At 39.3% G+C, this 18,534-nt stretch overlaps 2 protein-coding genes across 9 annotated transcripts in view; both read right to left on the bottom strand.

The window, feature by feature from the left end:
- Positions 1-15,759, bottom strand: part of wdr70 (WD repeat domain 70) — a 37,916-nt gene extending 22,157 nt beyond the window's left edge. The window contains exons 1-10 of the mRNA XM_007568361.2: positions 15,501-15,759; positions 15,027-15,080; positions 14,833-14,916; positions 14,502-14,592; positions 14,188-14,395; positions 13,527-13,586; positions 12,767-12,900; positions 11,854-12,007; positions 8,278-8,354; positions 394-568 (exon numbers count right to left, since the gene is read on the bottom strand). Of these exons, the coding sequence (XP_007568423.1) occupies positions 394-568; positions 8,278-8,354; positions 11,854-12,007; positions 12,767-12,900; positions 13,527-13,586; positions 14,188-14,395; positions 14,502-14,592; positions 14,833-14,916; positions 15,027-15,080; positions 15,501-15,510 (1,047 nt within the window). The 5' untranslated portion in view covers positions 15,511-15,759. The remainder of the gene's footprint in view (positions 1-393; positions 569-8,277; positions 8,355-11,853; positions 12,008-12,766; positions 12,901-13,526; positions 13,587-14,187; positions 14,396-14,501; positions 14,593-14,832; positions 14,917-15,026; positions 15,081-15,500) is intronic.
- Positions 15,760-16,114: 355 nt separating this feature from the next.
- cplane1 (ciliogenesis and planar polarity effector 1) overlaps positions 16,115-18,534 on the bottom strand; it is a 19,909-nt gene continuing 17,489 nt past the window's right edge. For 2 of the 8 annotated variants that reach the window (XM_016679863.1, XM_016679866.1), the window contains exons 46-50: positions 17,939-18,531; positions 17,778-17,833; positions 17,538-17,702; positions 16,932-17,065; positions 16,115-16,584 (exon numbers count right to left, since the gene is read on the bottom strand). In XM_016679863.1, coding sequence (XP_016535349.1) covers positions 16,421-16,584; positions 16,932-17,065; positions 17,538-17,702; positions 17,778-17,833; positions 17,939-18,531 — 1,112 coding nt within the window. In that variant the 3' untranslated portion in view covers positions 16,115-16,420. Of the gene's footprint in view, positions 16,585-16,931; positions 17,066-17,537; positions 17,703-17,777; positions 17,834-17,938 lie in introns of those variants that run through there. The other 6 variants (XM_016679872.1, XM_016679874.1, XM_016679869.1 and 3 more) reach the window with 6 other exon arrangements.

Raw genomic sequence — 18,534 nt, 5'->3', positions numbered from 1 at the left:
TCACTTGGCGGCTGTCTGGACAGCTTTTTATGTCTACTGGGTCAAAAAGACTTCTGCTGCTGGTTGTCGGTCTAAAGTTGTTCTTCCTTATATTTAATCTTACAGCTATCCCACAATATGATGCTAAGGAGAGTCATTTTAGGTGAAGTCATGAGGTAAAAGGCATTTGAGTTCAACTTACGAGAGTTACATCCAGTCCTTGGCAGTTGTAGTGTTAAAGGTATCTATTCCAAATTATTTATAGCTAGTGTTTGGTTAACCTGTGCTCTCTTTGGCCTATGACTGGGTGACCCTGAGCTTCACGACTCTGTACCCACAGCTACAGCGAAGCCACTAACCCACTCCTGCGATCTACGACGCGTTGCGGCGGCTGGAATGTGCTTCAACACTCACGCTCATATTTCTGTCCCAGATCTGGATGGTGCCGTCTTGGCAACCTGCTGCGATGAGCTTCCCGTCGCGGCTGTAGGTGCAACAGGTGGGGACGACCTTCTTCCCCTGCTGGGAGCGAGGTTTGAACACCGACTTGTGCTGCTTCTCTGACTTCACGTCCCAAGTGCGCACAGTGCTGAGAACGGGAGATGGATGTTATACTTCAAAACACATTTGTTCATTAATGACACACCAGGACTTTTGGTTGATATATGATGGCTCATTGTGCTCGAATGAGCAATGTGAGCCATTAGAGAAGAGGAAAAAAAAAATTAAGCTTTTTATTATTGCACAAATACGTGACTTGATTCTAAAAAATGACAATATACAAACTTTTCCAAATTAAATACAGTTAAACAAATTGAACAGACAACAGTATAAATGTTTGGGATTTACACAACACTAGAAAACTACTATCTAAATACTCATTTTGTGGTCAAGAATAAATTGTTTTAGAGCAAAAGCTAGAGTTGTTCCAAAACTTCTCAAAGGAGAACATTTCAATTTCACATCACGTTTACAAGCCAATCTAAGAATAAATCTAAACAGATATTTTGTGACCGTATAGAGACAGCACATGCCAGAATTACTTGGTAAAGGCCCGTAAAAACCTTACAAGTGATTTTCTTTGCTTTTGTAGTTGCATAATCTCACAACAAACAAAAATATTTAATACGGTATGACACAGAAGTCCCATTAGTCACTCTTCAAAATAGGAAAGACAACAGAACCTGTAATTCAAGTTAGGCAATCTCGATAAGTCCGCAAGAAATTAGCTGCTTATAAGAGGGAGTCCGGAAATTTACAGAAATGTAACTCTTTGCATTTTTAAAGTAAAAAAAAAAACACGTGTACAGCACATACATGTTTGCTCAACCTCTCATGCTGCCACACAAACTCTCACAGCAGGCCGGAGTACATCTAAATGTGTCTGCGACCCGCTGCTCACCTTAGTGAACGTCTTACCCCCTCTGGGTCATGGGATCAGCAGCGGAGTATAAACACACACCCAGAGCGGCTACGAAAAGCCAGGCAAGGATTCCTCCATGACAGGCCACAAAGACACACACATACACTCAAGTGTGTTTAGTTAAGTCTAACAACTCGATACAACTGCCAGCTGAAGACATACGGTTTGAAAACTGCCAAGAGTTAAAAAATATAACTCACTCTGATGACTGAAACTGTTACAATCCAGTGCTTAAAGTTAAGATATTCTGCTGAAAATTATTGTAATGTAATTACTTTCTCAGTACAACCTGGACACTTTAAAAAGAGCCTCTAAACAGGTGGTTGCATTGAAAAATCAAAGTTATGGAGTGGTTGACAAATAAGTCCACTTGCTGCACTCACACACATCTCTGTTTTGTTTACGGAGGATCGCAGGCATCCTGTCAGGCTAATAAAGCCAATATAACCTTTAGAGCCGCACGCAGAACCCGGAATGCTATTTATCTTAATGGCGTTTTTCCACGGGGGGGAAGACTGCGCACCCTCACCTGTCACCAATAAGAGACTTAGTGAGGAAAGGGAAATGGAAAGTGTTGGCTCCGATGTGTGGGTTGGCGAAATGGGTCATTTAAAATGTCTTTCTGCTTGAATTAGTTACAAAAATAACAACATATGGTTACATTTTGAACTCAAAAGTTGGAGAAGTTGGATGCCACTTCAAAAACTGAAGATGGTTTGTGTCAAAGTATGCACAGGCCATTGTACGATTCCACGTGGTTAAAGGATCACAATATGTAATATGTGTATATAAATAAGTGCTGGTCATTCATGCACTTTTCAGTTTTTTATAAACCCTTGCTTTAACTTTAAACTGATCACCTCTAATGTCACCGCAACAGTGAAGTCTAAAAATTAAATTACAATTTTACTCTATAGTAGTATGTTTTTTTTTTTCCAATACAGTTTTGCTGCTTCCATTCTCCAACTTTTGTTTTCGCTTCAATTGCCCCCCCTCCTCCCCCCACCCACCTTTCCTGTACAAACACTCCCCAGACTAAAGGGGGGGCGGGGGGGAATGTAACAGAACAAAACCCATACAACCCCAGTCATGCGTGCACACTTTACGAGGCAACACGTTCATTCACACGTCGACCGAGGAGAGACGGCTCTCCTTGGCCCCAGGTTTTATCTGGCCATCAGGTTACAGACACCACAGGGGTGATGGCTGCTGGGATTTCTTTCACAGATGACGAGATAAGGAAAAGTGAGGCAGACATCTTGTATGAGGGTGTTTTACTGGTAGAATCCCGGTGATAGCTGGTTGACTGATTAACTGGGACTCTGTTATGAGAAAGGAGGATTAAGAAGGGAAGATGCTCCATGCTCCTTCACAGCTGAAGAAGATAAAGTCGGGAAATGACAAAGAGGTTTAGGAGGAGGGATACGTGGAGTTCCACTCAAGCAAAGAGGCTAAATGGGAAACAATGTGGACGAAGCGCAGATGGACTGTGGGAACAGCAAAGGGGCAAGTTCCTCTAATTTAACAACACTGTCTGGTTGTAAGCAGCTGAATATCTGCCCTACTTTCTGTGAGACTGAGTCACAACATCACTGAGGTTTAATCAAGCTACTGTGCCATCAGATCCTTTCAGAGGAACTAGAAAAAGAAACAAATATTGTATTCACAGCTCACACATAAAAAAAGACAAAAGTTACTGTCAGTCAAATATTCAGTCATGGCTGCAGAATGGACAAAAAAGGACAAGTGCATTCATTTAGTATGTGCATTCTTGCGCAGGCTATGGAACGCTTGCACTGCAAGGAAGGAACATTTGGATATGAACTGGACTGTGGATGAACCCAAAGTGTCCAACGGGGTGAATCGCCTCGACATGTTCACACGCTCAGCGTTCATCCTCAACAACCTACTGCACTCCTCAAACAAAATATAAAAAAGTAAACATTAAAGCTGTCCAAGTTTCTTAATATGGCATAAAAAACATTTTAAAAAGAATGCATTTGTAAGTCCCTTGGACGAAAACCGCCACCCTGGGCTCTGTGATTTTGTGGCAACTAAACCAGGTCCAGCTGCAGCCCTGGCAGAAGGCCAGAACGGAGGGAATCCCTGGCATTCAAACATCCTGCAAACATTCCTCTCAATTTGTGTGTTTTTGTGTGTACCCGTACTCAAGTGTGCCTCATGACACAAAGGGGGAAAAAAAAACAAAAAAAAAAAACACGTGGGCCCAATTAGAAAGTCGCCATTTGTCCTATTCTCGGTTCAACTGGCTGAAAAATCAGTCGCAAAAGAAGAAAGCAAAAACACCATTCCTACAATGCTCCCGAGATCTGTAAAGCAGCATTCATCGAACCAAATGTTCTCCAACAGTGTCTGTAAAAACACAAGATCTACTTAGGGTGGAAAATACCCTTTGGCAAGTATTAAACGCTTATCAATACAATAAGATTTTCATTTGAACAGAAATCATCTCGAACCCAAGTTAGTTAAATATTTTGTAGCTGCATTCGGTTTATTCCTGCCTTTTTACAAGACACGCGTTCCCGACACTTTCTAATGAGGGAAAGTGTTTGTGACAAACTTCTTCAGTCTTTCAGCAGAGAGATCTGGGTCAGCACATAATAGCCTCCCCTTGGATAAACCGCGTATTTGCTGGAAAACATTGTGCCGTTAATCACTTTCAAATCTGAGACGTCGACATGTTCACACCGGTGTGAGAAGAAATAGTTTTCCAGCTGTACGGACTTCCCTATTCAACCCATGGTTTTGGAAGAACAATCCCAGCCTCCCTGCTGCTGCATTATCGCTGCTTTCCTCTTATCCACTTCCTCCATTTAGGACATAATTTAAGAAGGATGTAGGCCTTGTGAATGAGATTCTGTCCAACGACAGAATGGGGCTCTTTCAATTAAGAAGCTGGGAGGTCTGCAGATCGTACATTATTACCGATTCAAATTATCATCGCAGAGACCTCCTAAATAGGCAGCAAAGGTGTTAGTTTTATGGTGAGACAAACTCAACAACAGGCTGGAGACCCGGTGGCTTATCATTAGTGTTTACAAACTGAATGGATAGAGCACATCGTATCTCATGGGTGGCAAAATGAAGAAAGGATTCTTTGACAGTCCGACGTGTCGAACTGAAAGGATGACAGACCACAAGGTCAGACAAGATTGTAGCAGTTTAGATTATCATCAGTTCACAGGTAGGCTTTGTGCCTAAGGCTTTTTATTTTAAAGTTATGAGTATTTGAGATCTTTTCACATGCAGACGGTAAAGCATGAAGCATTGAGCGAATAGTTCAGAATCTCATTTGCTTTTACAATTTGGTGACATTCTGAGTGTTGGGGCCTCTGTGAATAAGGATGAGTTGAAAGAAAACAATAAGATGAAGAGTGACACGACTTTTAGAGTTTATCGCTGCATCCATCAAGGCCAGTAGTCTGCAGCCCTGCTGTCAGGACATGTGTCTTGAATGTTTTAAGGCCCCTTTATGCTCCCTGCAGGGCATAAATATATCCGCCTGTTTCTAATCTTGACAAGTGTCACAACCCTCATGATGTCAATGAGTTCATTAATAAGGCATGGTTGATTTGAAATATATATATTGTGGGGGGAGGTTCATGGTTTGCATTAAGAGGGTCACTCTCATAAAATCCTAAAGAGATTAATAGTCTGTTTTTCTTCCTTCTTTCCTTTTTTATATAAGCTGCCAGAGGGACAACATAAGGAAAATGCAGGTCATTTTTAAGATGAAAGGAAAAACAGTAGAAATACTCCTCTAATGCAAAAACAAATGTTGCATGAGTTTATCTGGACAAGGTTTTCAATTTATATTGTTTTCAGCACAGCTGTTAAGTTCCACTTAGCTCAGTCTTCTGAATCAGCTGAAATAAATATTTACAATTAAGGCCCTACAAATTAAAACAATCCATAACCCCTTTTCAGTTTGTTGTAATAAATAAATAAAAAAAATAAAGGTAAACTCTGACTGAAATTCAAAATTATGCATGATCCGCCCTCCGGATACTCAAGGAATACGATTCCCTCCACCCCCCTTCCTCCAGCTGTGTGAACACATCTTTAGTCAGAAATTTTACAAGTGTGGGCAGCAACTTAGGAAAAAGTCCAGACCAAATGACACGCTCATTCTCCTCAACATCTCCAATGTGAAAATGATTTGAACGGGAACCATAAAGCTAGAGCTGATCAAGTTTTCTAGATGAAGAGGTCAGATTCTCTTTGCACTTTGATATTGTTTTTTCTAATATTTTGCAATTCCACTTATTGTATCAACCTCGCAACATTTTCTCAGCTGAGTGCTTATAAAAAGTGGGCAGTTCTGAGTCTTTGGAAAATAAAGTGCTTTGTTTACTGGTGCAAAGTGGATCGATCACATCCATGCTCCACTTCATGGACGGCTTAAGCAGCAGCCAGGCCTGCTTCCAATTAGTCTGATGGCCTGGCCATTAATTGACCTTTCTGGAGCCACTTTAACCCCAGCTGATTTGTCACTTTTGTTCAAGTCAGGTTCTGGACTTTATTGTCTGATATGTTTAGCAGGTTTGGGAGGAAAAATGCCCATGAATATTTTCTGATGTTAAAGTAAAAATCAAACGTAATTATTCATGTAAATAGAAAGATTTGGGAATTTGCTATTAAGGCACAAACTATTTTAGGCTTCTTTATAAACTGCTTAAAGCTTTTTAATGTATTTGAAAAAGAGCAATAAGAAACATTTTTTAATATTAGAGTTCTAGCAAAATATACAGAACAACACAAACCAATAGCAACAAAGAAACTCCAACGTTTTATCATCCAGGTTCCCCTATGCAGTGCAACACAGTAAATCATGAAATGGATATAGCGTGACGATAAATTATTAGAGGTAAAGGAGCGAACGCCCCACACCGGACACCGTGTAGTCCCTTCCACTCTTCCCATCGACACGCTCGGCCTGCGCTGCCGTCCTGCTCCGCTGCAGTGAACCGTTCACACATGCAGCTGCTCTCCGTCTATGAATGGCTCCCTGTGCGCTCCTCACTGCTGATCTCCTGCGAGGGGCAACACCCAGCGCTAACGTGCCAGCAGAGGATTTCCAGAGGCTCAATGAAAGCTAAATAAACCAACAGCCACATCTGGGAGAGCAGTTACACCGGTAAACACCGCAGAGCTGGGAACCTCGTCTCCACTTAGCGATGATAACCTCCGTGTTTCCGCACCGCTGCCTGTCACACTCGCTTGCTCTCACCGCGTTGCCGTTTCTCTTGCACATGTTGATGTTCAAATATCACTGCACACCTGAGATGCTCCAAACCTATTAGTCTAATATGAAGTGATAGCCATATTTTTTTTTTTTTAGCATTGCTAGCTGTATAATGAGTTCATATGTGAGCAAAACTTCACTGAAGACTTTAGAAGATATCAACAAAAAGAGAAAAAAAACCCTCAAAAAATCTTAGAAATAACTGGTTTTGTTGTTTTAAAATGATGGACCCAGTTGGTAGCACCCTTCCTTTCAATGCTTTGCTCAAAGCCCTTTTGAACAGCACTTATTCTTCTGTTATGCAACACAAAGTTGGAGAATACAGAAAGACACTTGTTCATGTACAAATGTTCATGCACTTTATTTTGAACCATATCCTACAGTTTCCTGCTGTTAAATGTGAAATTTTCCAGAGAGATCAATACCTCCTTCTTTTCTCTTCAGCAAACCTAACAAGTTTTTAAACAGAAATTAAGTGCAGAGACAGCAATAGCGACAAAAATGTAAAAAAAAAATATTTCCTATATGTGGTGAGGCATTCTTGTGTTTAGATCGTCAACCTTGAGAAAAATCAAGATGATGATCTACTTTATCTCCAGTTTTCTGACAGTTTTTCATATTTCTATTTGTAAATCTACATCAGGAATTGAAAAGAGCTCATAACTCCACACTAATAAGGATTTCAGCACCTAAAGAAGAGAAACGGGACCACAGTATCCCAGAACATCCGCCACGCATTCCTTATTTGTTTTATACAAATCCCACCTGGAGTGTTTATTGATAAAAAGCTGATTCTGTTAAGAAGCTTTATCATAAATTTCAATTGTCCAAAGCAAATGGTTGCATTTACAGCCCCAGTAGTGCTTAGTCAAATCCCTAGTTCCCTAGTTTATGTTTGTGATGTTGGGCTACACTCCCAAATAACCAGTTATGGGGTTTAATGCAAGTTAGGGAGATCTGGCAACTCCAAGATACTTTACTGTGGTTCTCCAACAGTGAGCTTTTCTCCCCTCCCGTTTATTGCGCAGAGCAGGAAGTGAAATATTGGTCCCCGTTCCGCCAGTGGCTAAAAGAAATGGACCTCAACGATGACCTGTTTAAACTCCAGAGAACCAGCAATAGATATACTGAAAAAACAAGTTAATTTGCTACATTGCTTTTCGCTGTATTCATTCTGAATTAACCAATCTTTGCTTTTTGAAGAAAATGTGATAAATATGCTTGCAGGTCAGTCTTATGTCTTCCTGTTAATCCAATGCAAGTTACCAAAACATAAAACAAACAAAAAAACATAATAAAATTTTATTTTGAATATTGTACTCCCTGGTGGTAACCAGAGAAAAGGGAACAATTAAAAGGCTTCTTTAGTGAAAACTGCTTTTCACGCTGAGTATTAATCTTGAGATCAGAATGGATGGATGTGTAAATAAGAAATTATCTGAAAGCAGTGCAGAAACAGCATCTTGGAAACCGTTTATTTTAACGACTAAAGTTCGGCAACTATGTTTTATTGGAATGCAATGGAAACAAAAAAATAATGAAGGCGTTAAACGTTTTGCCTTCAAACGAAACGTTTGACGTTTTGAAACATTAAAATTGAAAAACTCACCCATCATTTGAGCAGGTCATGAACTCCTCTTTAATCTTAGGATGCCAGCAGCCACAGTTCAGCATGGCTGTGTGTCCCTGGAACAAAGACGAGCAGATAATTAAACTACTTAAAACTGAGCCCAGCTTCGACAGGCTGCACACAGAGGGATGATAATGGGGATTTTGTTGTCTAATTTAGATTAAGGTTCAAAAATTGAAGCTGCCACATAAGTGTTTTCAAACCCATTTAACATTTAGAGACGAGCCAAAGAGGTTGCAGTCAGAATTAACAAGGAGATTTAAAAGGCCGAATGTTGCCAAGATCAACCAACACAATGTGCAGTTTAATTCTAAACCAATTATATGATAAGACAGCAGTTGTTCATCACCGATTGTAATGTCTGTGTGACGACGGATTTTCAGTTCTGAGTGCAAGCGAAAATTAACACCTAAATAAAAAGGAATGTTTATTATCCCCCCACCCCCCCCGCCCCCATATGCCTGCATTGCAGAGGAATCTCCATTAAGAAAATGACCCTTAATTTGAACAAGCTCTTAAACTAATTTCTGGCCTCCAACAGCACAGACCTTGCTTAGCAAATGAGCAAGTTAATTTTGAGACTGGGCAGGAGGCAGCGCTGCATCTTAGACACAAAGTTCCTTTAATAATAAGCTTTGGCCGTCCCCTCAGTTGGAGGAGTCCTGCAGAGAATTGCATTACCTTGCAAAAAAGGATTCAGACATGTAAACTTCTCCATTTTTATTCATGTTATAAGAACAAACCTCAATAAATACTTTTGGGATTTAATGTCACTGAAACACAAATTGTGAGACGGAAGACTAAGAATTTGTACTTTTATTTCATTTGAATTCGACCACCTCTACCTGGCAACCATCGGCCTCCAGAAGTCGTCTAATTAGTGGACAGACTCCACCTGTGTGTAACTTAATCTCAGCGTGAATCCGAGGAAGCCTTTAGAGGTTCAGTAGAGAACAAAAAAGCATCATGAAGACCAACGAACACAGCAGATGGGTCAGAGATGACCATTGTGAAGAAGTTTAAAGTAGAGTAAGGTTTTAGGGAAATTTGCTGACAGACCATGTGATTGTGATACAGAAAACAGAGCAAAGAAAAAGAAAACTACAGTGGCAATAGAAACACAATAAGATATGGACATTGGAGAAACTTAGGATTCACCAGGGAGCAACTTATTAGTTCAGAAGAGATTTAGAAAGACGTCTAATGGAAGTGTATAGAAATATTCTTGAGATATTATGACAACCTGTTCAAACATTTTGCGTGTTAAGACTTATACAATGAAGTTATGCCTAAATGTCGTGGAGGTTGAGACAATTCAACAGAGACCCACAGAATACACTTTGATCAGCTTGACATAAGCAATTGAAAATGTAGGAAAAAGCAAAGAATTGAACATGAGTTGCAAAGAACATTTGTGACTTGTTGAAAGAAATAAGAAAATTATTTTTTGATGCACACCAGTGACAAAATGAACAAGTGGTTTTGAGAATTTCAAATTTATTTTGAGAAGTGCGCTAAAGCAACTGGGGGGGGTGGGGGAAGAAGAAATCTTGTCAGATTATTTACAAAAATATATCTTTTCCATTACTCTTTATATTTATGCACTACTCTGTGATCACAAAAGATGTTAATAAAATAAAAATAAGATTTTGGATATAGTGAAACAAAATACGGAGAGAGGTAGGGATATTTGAGAAAGGCACTGAACTCATAAAAAAACATCTTTAAAGAAGAATAGCTCAACGGGGGGGCCTCTAGCCACCAGGTCAGACAGCAAGGAGTCTGCACACATGACACACAGCTATTTGACAGGACACAAGAGAAAACAGAGCCATGCCTCAGCAGAAGATGTGACCCAAACAACATAGGTATGCGTGGATCAGGAGAAGGCCTGTCTGCTTACTGTTATACACTCAACAGCACCACTTTAACAGCTGTTTTATGTCTAAAATTAGTTATGAATTGCTCAGCAGTTAAATTTAATGGGGAAAATGGTAATAATATAAAATCAACTTTGGAGTAAACAGGGTCAACTACTGCTCTGACGATGAAATTACATACAGCAATTATTCATCGCATAAATCATCAGAACCAACTGAATGAGTTGTAATTGTCCTGTACTAATACAATTCCTCTTCTTCCTCAATAGTTTTGGAAGATAAATTGCTAATGACTAAAACCTGCAGTGGATTAAAAGGAACATGTATCAAACAACATGTATAACTTTTCCAAAATCTGTAGAAACAAATTTTAGCAGCCAAAAAAAAAAAATAAAAATAAAAAAAATCTGTTGCATACATCAGCTTGTGAGTCCCAAACCACTCAGCAGATAGAAGAGATAGGATGAATCAGAAAGGAAGTAATTACACGTCAACCTAGGCAGAGTGGAGGGAATGAGTTAATCACACGAGAGACAGCTAATCGACTGAGACTCTGTTAGCACGCCAAGATGCATTGGACTGAACCAATCTGCTCCAGATGGGACAGATAGAGCAGGATAAGAATGAAGGACATCCTGAAAACCACTTCTTGTAATCAATGGACCTTCACTTCAAGCACATTTATAAACCATGTCTAAATGTGCCGCAGCAGGCACACATGGTTGCTGACCACCAATACCACTAAAACCCAAATATAGACACCTAATCAGGGTTTGACTTTGTAGGTACAGGTTGAAGGACAAAAACATTTGGAGTCATTCTTTCTCGGAGGTTAGGCTCTGACCATTTGGCTTGTAATCAAAACACAGAGGGAATGGCCTGCTACCATTAAATAGTTTTGTAGGGTTTACCTGAGGAACACAGGAGTTGTTGTTTATAACTAGAAGCTGCTCAATGGAGTTGAGTTGAATTGCAACAGAAGTGAAAAGAAATATGCATTGCCACATTAACATTTACAGCGTTTTTATCTTGTTTTATAGATAAATACAGTTTGATTGTTGATTTTTTTTTAATTCCATACTTTCTATCTTTATACTTTAAGCGCATTCAGATCTGGACAATACTTAAATTTCATATTTTTCCAACTTTACACATCATGTCATACTTAAAGCTGTAAGTCAGAACATTTAGTCAGATAATTCTGGGCATAATGTCGTGTCAAATGTTTACGTCTGTCATTTTTCTTACGAAAGCATAAATACTGGATGTCAACTATACATCCCAACAGTCAAAATAGGTATCCTATTCATCCCGCCTAAGCCTTTCTATAGTTGGGTGTCATTTGAAAGACAGAATTCATTTGATCGGTAGTAATGTCTACACTAGTGGGAAATATACAAAACATTCTTGTTTATATGTTTGCAGTTTTCCTCCGATATGAGCGAGAATCCCTGAGATTTGGGGAAACAACTTTTCTTTCGGACAAACCCCGACTTCTTTTCAACGACCATGATCACCTGATCCTGACATTAATCTTGTTGTCGGACTTTAGGTGTAAACAGAATTACCTTTAAGCAATGGTTCCTCCAACACAATAATGAATAAAATCATGCACTGAGAGAGTTTTAAAACATTTTTTCAAGCAAAGTCAATTAAGAAAGCTATTTTTGCACACCTTGGTGTTGGCCATGTCCACAATGTACTGGTCTCCTTTGATACACTCCATGACGTTGAAGCCGTCACGGTCCAACACTTTGGCCTGTGCATTTCCAGAGACCACCAGGAGGACGTCACCTGTGATGCTGTACTGCACGGACTTGATCTGGTGGCTGACACACAGAAGAGCATAAACCAGATGATTTAGCTTTATTTCTATGGTGCAATCAGCTAGAAAAGGTTCTGCACAAAATATTTTTAGTCAAAAAAAAAAGAAAGAAAAACGTTGAGACATCCATGTTTCAGTGGTACACCTAGTTTCTATATCTGATGCATGAAACTAAACTAACATAATGATGGTAAGTTAGAGTGAGACAGCATAATGAATGAAAATAACATTTTTAATCCTACATAAACACAAGAATTAAGAAGCTGCAAAGACTATAAAAATCCGTCAAGTGAAAGAAGTTGACAAGTTTCTCTTTTATATCACAAAAGGACAAAGAGTGGACTTCACCACTTCACCTGCTCGGCTTTGTGACTTAAGTTTATCTTTCCAGTAACCCATAAAGTCCACTGGATCTCAATGTAATCATAATAAATGTAGCATGAATTTCCCTTAACAAGGGGAAGCCTTGTCCAGCTCAGTCCACTGGTTCCCAAAAGCAAAAACAGAATCTTTAATGCCAGGAACACCGGAACACAGAATAAACACAAACACACACATAACTTCACCATCTGCTTCTAAAAGCGTCATTTTGGATGAAAAGAGGGGATTCCACAAAGCAAACATTAGAGCCGATGAAGCTTAACAAGCCTTCGTGTGTATGTTTGTACGCGCTGAAGCACACTTAAATGAAGTCCGTGTGCCTGATGTTTGCATGAAACCAATTTAAACACATGTTGGGCAACTGTGTTGACGTTCCACATACCACTCACAGGGCTGCAGGGTTCGGAAAGCCTGCAGAGCCTGGTCCATTCCAGCAAAATCCCAGAAACGGACATCGTAATCGTATCCGCCCGTCACCAGGCGGGCTCCAGAGGGGTCTAAGGCAAGAGCTGATACCTGAGGAGGCAATTAGCAGTCAATTCAAACTTAATCCCAAACCTAAGATTGTCACACTGTAACGTGGGTTGGCTGCTTCTAAACTGACTTACAGAAAGAAAGAAAAAAAAAGAGAAAATATAAAATACTTGAAGGTCAGCGCAGGGAAAGCACTTCATTATTCAGAAAGAAAAGTGTTGGCTGCATTAATTCTGCCTCTGGATAGCAAACTCAGAGTTAAATATCTTCATTTGAAAGTGCAATACCACAAGACAAGGGGTCAGATCTGTTACACAATAACAGGAAAGGATAAATCCAGCCGCTGTTGCAAACTTTATAAAACTAAATGAATAATTTTACGTTTCAAAAAACTCTTTATTAATTGTTATGTAGTTTTTGTATCAAATTTCATTACATTTTATTTTTAGGTGATTGTAGATGTGCATTTCTGTTTGGTTGTTTGTCATTTTGTACTTTTTTACTAGTTGGACCTTGAGTCTGAAATAAAGTATCTATCTATGAAGACTTCAACAATAAGTTTCAAGCCATTTAATGTGTTCTAGCAACAGTAAAGAAAATACATTTTTAAAAACTTTAAAGAGTTAATAAACTTAGAATATTTTCAGTGCTGTAGACAAAATCATTACCGTTTTGGTGCCGTGTTGTAGAATGATTTCATGAGTGTCTGGAATCTTCTTCACTGGGTTCTGAGGAAAAACGTGGAACAAAAAAAATGCTAGTTATTTTGTTATTGTCTAGTTTCCTTTTTATTTTCAAACAGATTTGTCAGTAATTAACTTTTTGTAACTAAAGAGTTGCATGTGTATGATGACAAAAGCCTGTGGTCAGGATCTAAATTGCTTTGTTCTGACCTGAGCTGTTCACATCACGACATCATAAAATGAAGATTCAATCATAATATGTCTTAATATTTTCCAGGATCACTTGAATTCTCCTAAAACAAACAAATATAACAATCAAACAACATGAAGCAGCGTTACACAGCGTCTGGCTGTTGTGGTGCTGCCACCTAGTGTTCATGTTTGTAATACTCAAGTGCTTTTCGAGTTCCTGTATTACAGGTAGAAATATCATGATTGGAAAAGAGTTGATGATGTATATAACAACACTAATGATGAATTTTATAGCTTACTGATTTAATTTTTAATTTCACTTGTATGAGAAACACAGCAGAAGAGAATTACATTCAATGTTATCACTCCCAGCATCTACTGACAAAGAGGAACAATTTGATGATCCACACTGCAAACTCAAAATACAAAAAACTAAAATGGCTTTCATACATACATCATCATCGTCGTCATCTTGTGCGTCTGCTTCATCGTCGTCGTCGTCATCATCGTCACTATTTGCTGTGTTGTCCCTATAATCTGGTGGAAGGGGTGGTCCTACAAGCTCATCCTCCTGGGCTCCATGTTGAGGAGGCACTGGTGGCCCAACGAGCTCCGAGTCTGAATCACTGCTGTCACTACTGCTGCTGCCACTTTGCTGGTTCCTGAGGATTTTTTAAAAACAGATTCTCAAGTAAAGCAAAAATACGTTCAGGCCTAGTTAAGAAAAGTTTCGGACATACTCACTCAAACAAGGCAAAGTTGTCTTACCGAGCAGCAGATTTGTCTCTCTGACTAGGACCTTTGACTGACTTGGAGCTTTCCCCTTCCTCTTCCATCTGAGGCCCTTTCTGTCGATCCTCTGAGGGCATGTCGGACACACTGAAGTTATTTATTTTACACATAAAACTCAACATATTGTATGGAAAACTTGACTGAAGCATTTAACTTTTTATGTACAATAGGTCAGTGTTTTGGTGTTTTGTGACTAATAGTGGGTCAAATAAACAACAAATCTCAACACTTCTCCAAAACAAGGAGTGAATTATGTAAAGAATCCAGTCCACATGCAAAACAGCAGTACAACTCACAAAATACTCACCCAGGACACGCTGACTCCTCTCAATAGCTGTTCTCCGGGTTTGCTCAAAAATGGCTTCAAGATCAAATGTCCGCGCCTTCTTACCTAAAAATGTACAAAAGAAATTAACCTTAATTGATTCAATCAAATCTGAAACAGTACGCTCTATGCTACATTAAATATAACCCGTCATATCATTTGGAGCTGCCACATACCAAACCCAGAGAATCCCATGACAGCTCCGATGTCTCCATCACTCGGTAGTTTTTCTGCTCAAAAGAGAATATTTTAGAGTAGACTTAATAACACAGCTCATTTGTTTCACCATGAGATCTGCAATTTACACTTCTGTTAATGTACCAGGTATAAAACCATCTAAAAGCCTCAAAACAGATGTGCAATCAAGCCAACAGAAAAACCAGTTTTAAATAACTAACTAAACAGCACTTTACAGCACTTTCGGTGACAATGTTCAATAATAAATCTAATTTAAATACTCAAAAGAATGTAAGCTAAATTGTTAAGCTAACAATAAAGTAGCAAACTTCAACATTTAGTATGTTATGTATTTAAAGTAATCCCGAAAGAAAAGCACACAAAGAGTTCTTCGTGGCTACAAAACATAATTCAAGTAGTTTAAATTAATCCAACACAGAAAAAACAGACGTAAAAATCAGCAAAGTATTTACCTTCATCCATGTTTTCAAACGCGACTGTTTACCTCTGACCTAAGGAAGTTGTTGTTCTTCTTCTTCTTCGCTGATCGTGTGCACACAGCGCCACAGCCGTCCTGGAGGACTTATTTTTCAAAGGCAGCGCTGGGTTTATAGACAAACGTTTTCAGTCCAAGTTTACTGAAGCCAGTAGTTTCTATCTCAGTATTTCAAGCAGTTGGTTCCAGAATTAAGGAGCATAGAAAGAATGGTGTCTCCGTTTTTTAGTTCTGAGTAAAATTAACAAGTCTCAGGTGAACAGCAACCTTGAAATGTGTTTAGGCCCAAGACAACTCAAGTGCTTTAGCATACAAACCATCAATAAGATATCAAATACTATTTTTTGACAATGAGAGTGCAAGTGCACTGATTTAGGGATTGGTGTAATATTATCCATTTTAAGTATTAGAAGACCAATTTCTTAATAGATTTTTTTTTTGTTTATAAAAAGTCCAGTTTAAATCCATGAACAGAATGAATGAATGGATTTTAATTTAGATTAATCTTTTTCAATGCTGTATTGTGGTGTAATAAGGTACTGATGTAACACCGAATTATACATAAAAAATGAAAGTATGGGACTGTTAAAATGGCTTATTATTAAAGTACTTTATTTAAATCACAGGTTTAAAATGAAAAATACAAGAAGCTGTTTAAAACAGTCAAGGAGGCTACAAAATAAAAGGCTACTAATATAAAAATATAAAACACCACCTGAAGACATTACAAATATAAACAGGAACAAATGTCAGACTAAAAAAAGTTTTTAAGAAAAAAATCTACCATTTTATATTTCAGATTATACAATGTATCCATTAGGCACTTCTGGTACCTTACAACCTATTTTACTGTACAGTCATTTTTTTTTTTTATAATATTATTTATTATTTTTAACATCAACCAGGTTCTTCAGCCACCATCCTTTTAATGACAGCCCAGTCTAGTACACTTAGGCAGCTTCCTGCACTGTCAGAGAGATCATCCAGCCAGTCCATCTCTGACTGACTGGTGTTGCCGAGCATACCACCCATCGTTAGTTGGTCCTCTGGCAAAAAAAGTACTGCAACAAGAAAACGTATGATATAGGTACAGTCATTTTTATGGAAGTAAGTGAAAAATAAACATGAACAATGTTGTGAAAATGTGTGTGACACCTTAGAGCAGCTATGTCAAGGTTGATGGAGTCCGACCAGTTTACAGATTAACTTCTTCTTTTTTTTTTTACTGTTAACGGCCCACCACTAAGTTTTATACTGTGCAATATCACCACACTACGTATCCCATAATGCACTATAACAGCTAGCAGTGCACTCGGGTCCATGTACAGTTTGAGTCTTTAGTTCTCACCTTCATCCTTGAAACAAAATCCCACTGTACGTAGCGTATCACAACGGGTGATAACAATACCTGGTCGACGAAGACTCAGTCTTCTGCGAAGATCATGCGAATATTCACTGTCTGGAGAATAACACAACTGAGAAGGGGAACTTTCTGTCTGAGACTTGGGACTTTTTTCATCAGTGCCTGATACGTTGAAAGACCTGCAAGAAAAAAAAATACTACACTTATTACCATACTACATAACAGTTTTGTCTGCAAAATACGATACTCTTATCTTAGATGTTGGTGTGCCTGAAAGCTGATCATCACAGGCTGGAAGTTCAATGCTACAAAAACAATTTACTGTTCCCAACTGCGCAGAAAGTTATTAGCTCATTTACTCAGCCACATCCCCGGAGTCATCACTTAAACAGCAAGCAGACTACAGGAACACGGAATCTACATCAATTATGTTTATTGAGTGGCGAACTTTGAACTCAACAGGTAAATATCACTTTTCATGGTATTATTTTTGTTTAACAAACTTTCTCTTGATAATTTTCTAATTTTGAACAAAATCTAGTTCACTTCCGGGAAGGTTGGGGTCTTTGTTCTTAGCTGGTATGTTACTAATCTACCTTAATTACTGTTTAAAGATTTGAGATGCTAGATTTATTTCTTAGCCCAGGATACCTAAAAGGGTTGCCAGGTCGATCCGAACTCAACCAGGGGCTGTAGAGAAATGGACCTTCACGAGGCTGGGAGGAACTTGAACCGGCAACACGAGAAGTGAGAGTGTCTTTGGCCAAATGGCAGGCTTCTTTTGTTCTTCGAAAATACCGCTTAAGAAGCATTAACCTAATAAGAAAGTAGACAGTACAATTTATAAAGGCAAGCATGTTCTCATGTGGCTCAAAGTACATGGGTACCTACTTTTCTTTTTCCTGCCTGCTTCTCACAATGCTTGCTGTTTTTTTGTTTGGAAAAAGCTATGGAAAGTTAAGGAGTAGTGATGCAGATGTTATTGCTAACAACGGTATTGCTCATAGCAAACTGTAATATCAAATCCAGAAACAAAGGCAAACATCTCCCACCTCTGCTGAAGAGCCACAGAATGGTTTACGCTCCCTGTCCCTCAGGCTCTGTCTGTGCTTTTTATAGGCAGTCAGTCTTTCCCTTTGTTTCTGTCTCATCCAAATCCTCAGCTCTTCCCTCTCTTCCGTAGGAAGCGACCTTTTCTCTAATGTCCAGCTATCTTCCCTCTGGTCCTGCCTCCCGACGGCTCCTTCCAGTTCCTTCCTCTCCTCTGTAGGAAGCGTCTTTTTCTGTAATGCCCAGCTATGTTCCCTCTGGCCCTGCCTCCTGACAGCTCCTTGCAGTTCCTTCCTCTCCTCCATAGGAAGCAACCTTTTCTGTAATGTCCAGCTATCTTCCCTCTGGTCCTGCCTCCCGACGGCTCCTTCCAGTTCCTTCCTCTCCTCTGTAGGAAGCGTCTTTTTCTGTAATGCCCAGCTATGTTCCCTCTGGTCCTGCCTCCTGACAGCTCCTTGCAGTTCCTTCCTCTTTGTTTGCTCCGCAGGAGGAGTCCTTTTCTGTAATGTCCAGCTATCTTCCCTCTGGTCCTGCCTCCCGACGGCTCCTTCCAGCTCCTTCCTCTTTGTTTGCTCCGCAGGAGGAGTCCTTTTCTGTA

The sequence above is a fragment of the Poecilia formosa genome, unplaced genomic scaffold, assembly GCF_000485575.1.
Source record: "Poecilia formosa unplaced genomic scaffold, Poecilia_formosa-5.1.2 Scaffold6, whole genome shotgun sequence".
NCBI classification, from domain to species: Eukaryota; Metazoa; Chordata; class Actinopteri; order Cyprinodontiformes; family Poeciliidae; genus Poecilia; species Poecilia formosa.
This window is presented reverse-complemented; position numbering and strand designations above follow the sequence as displayed.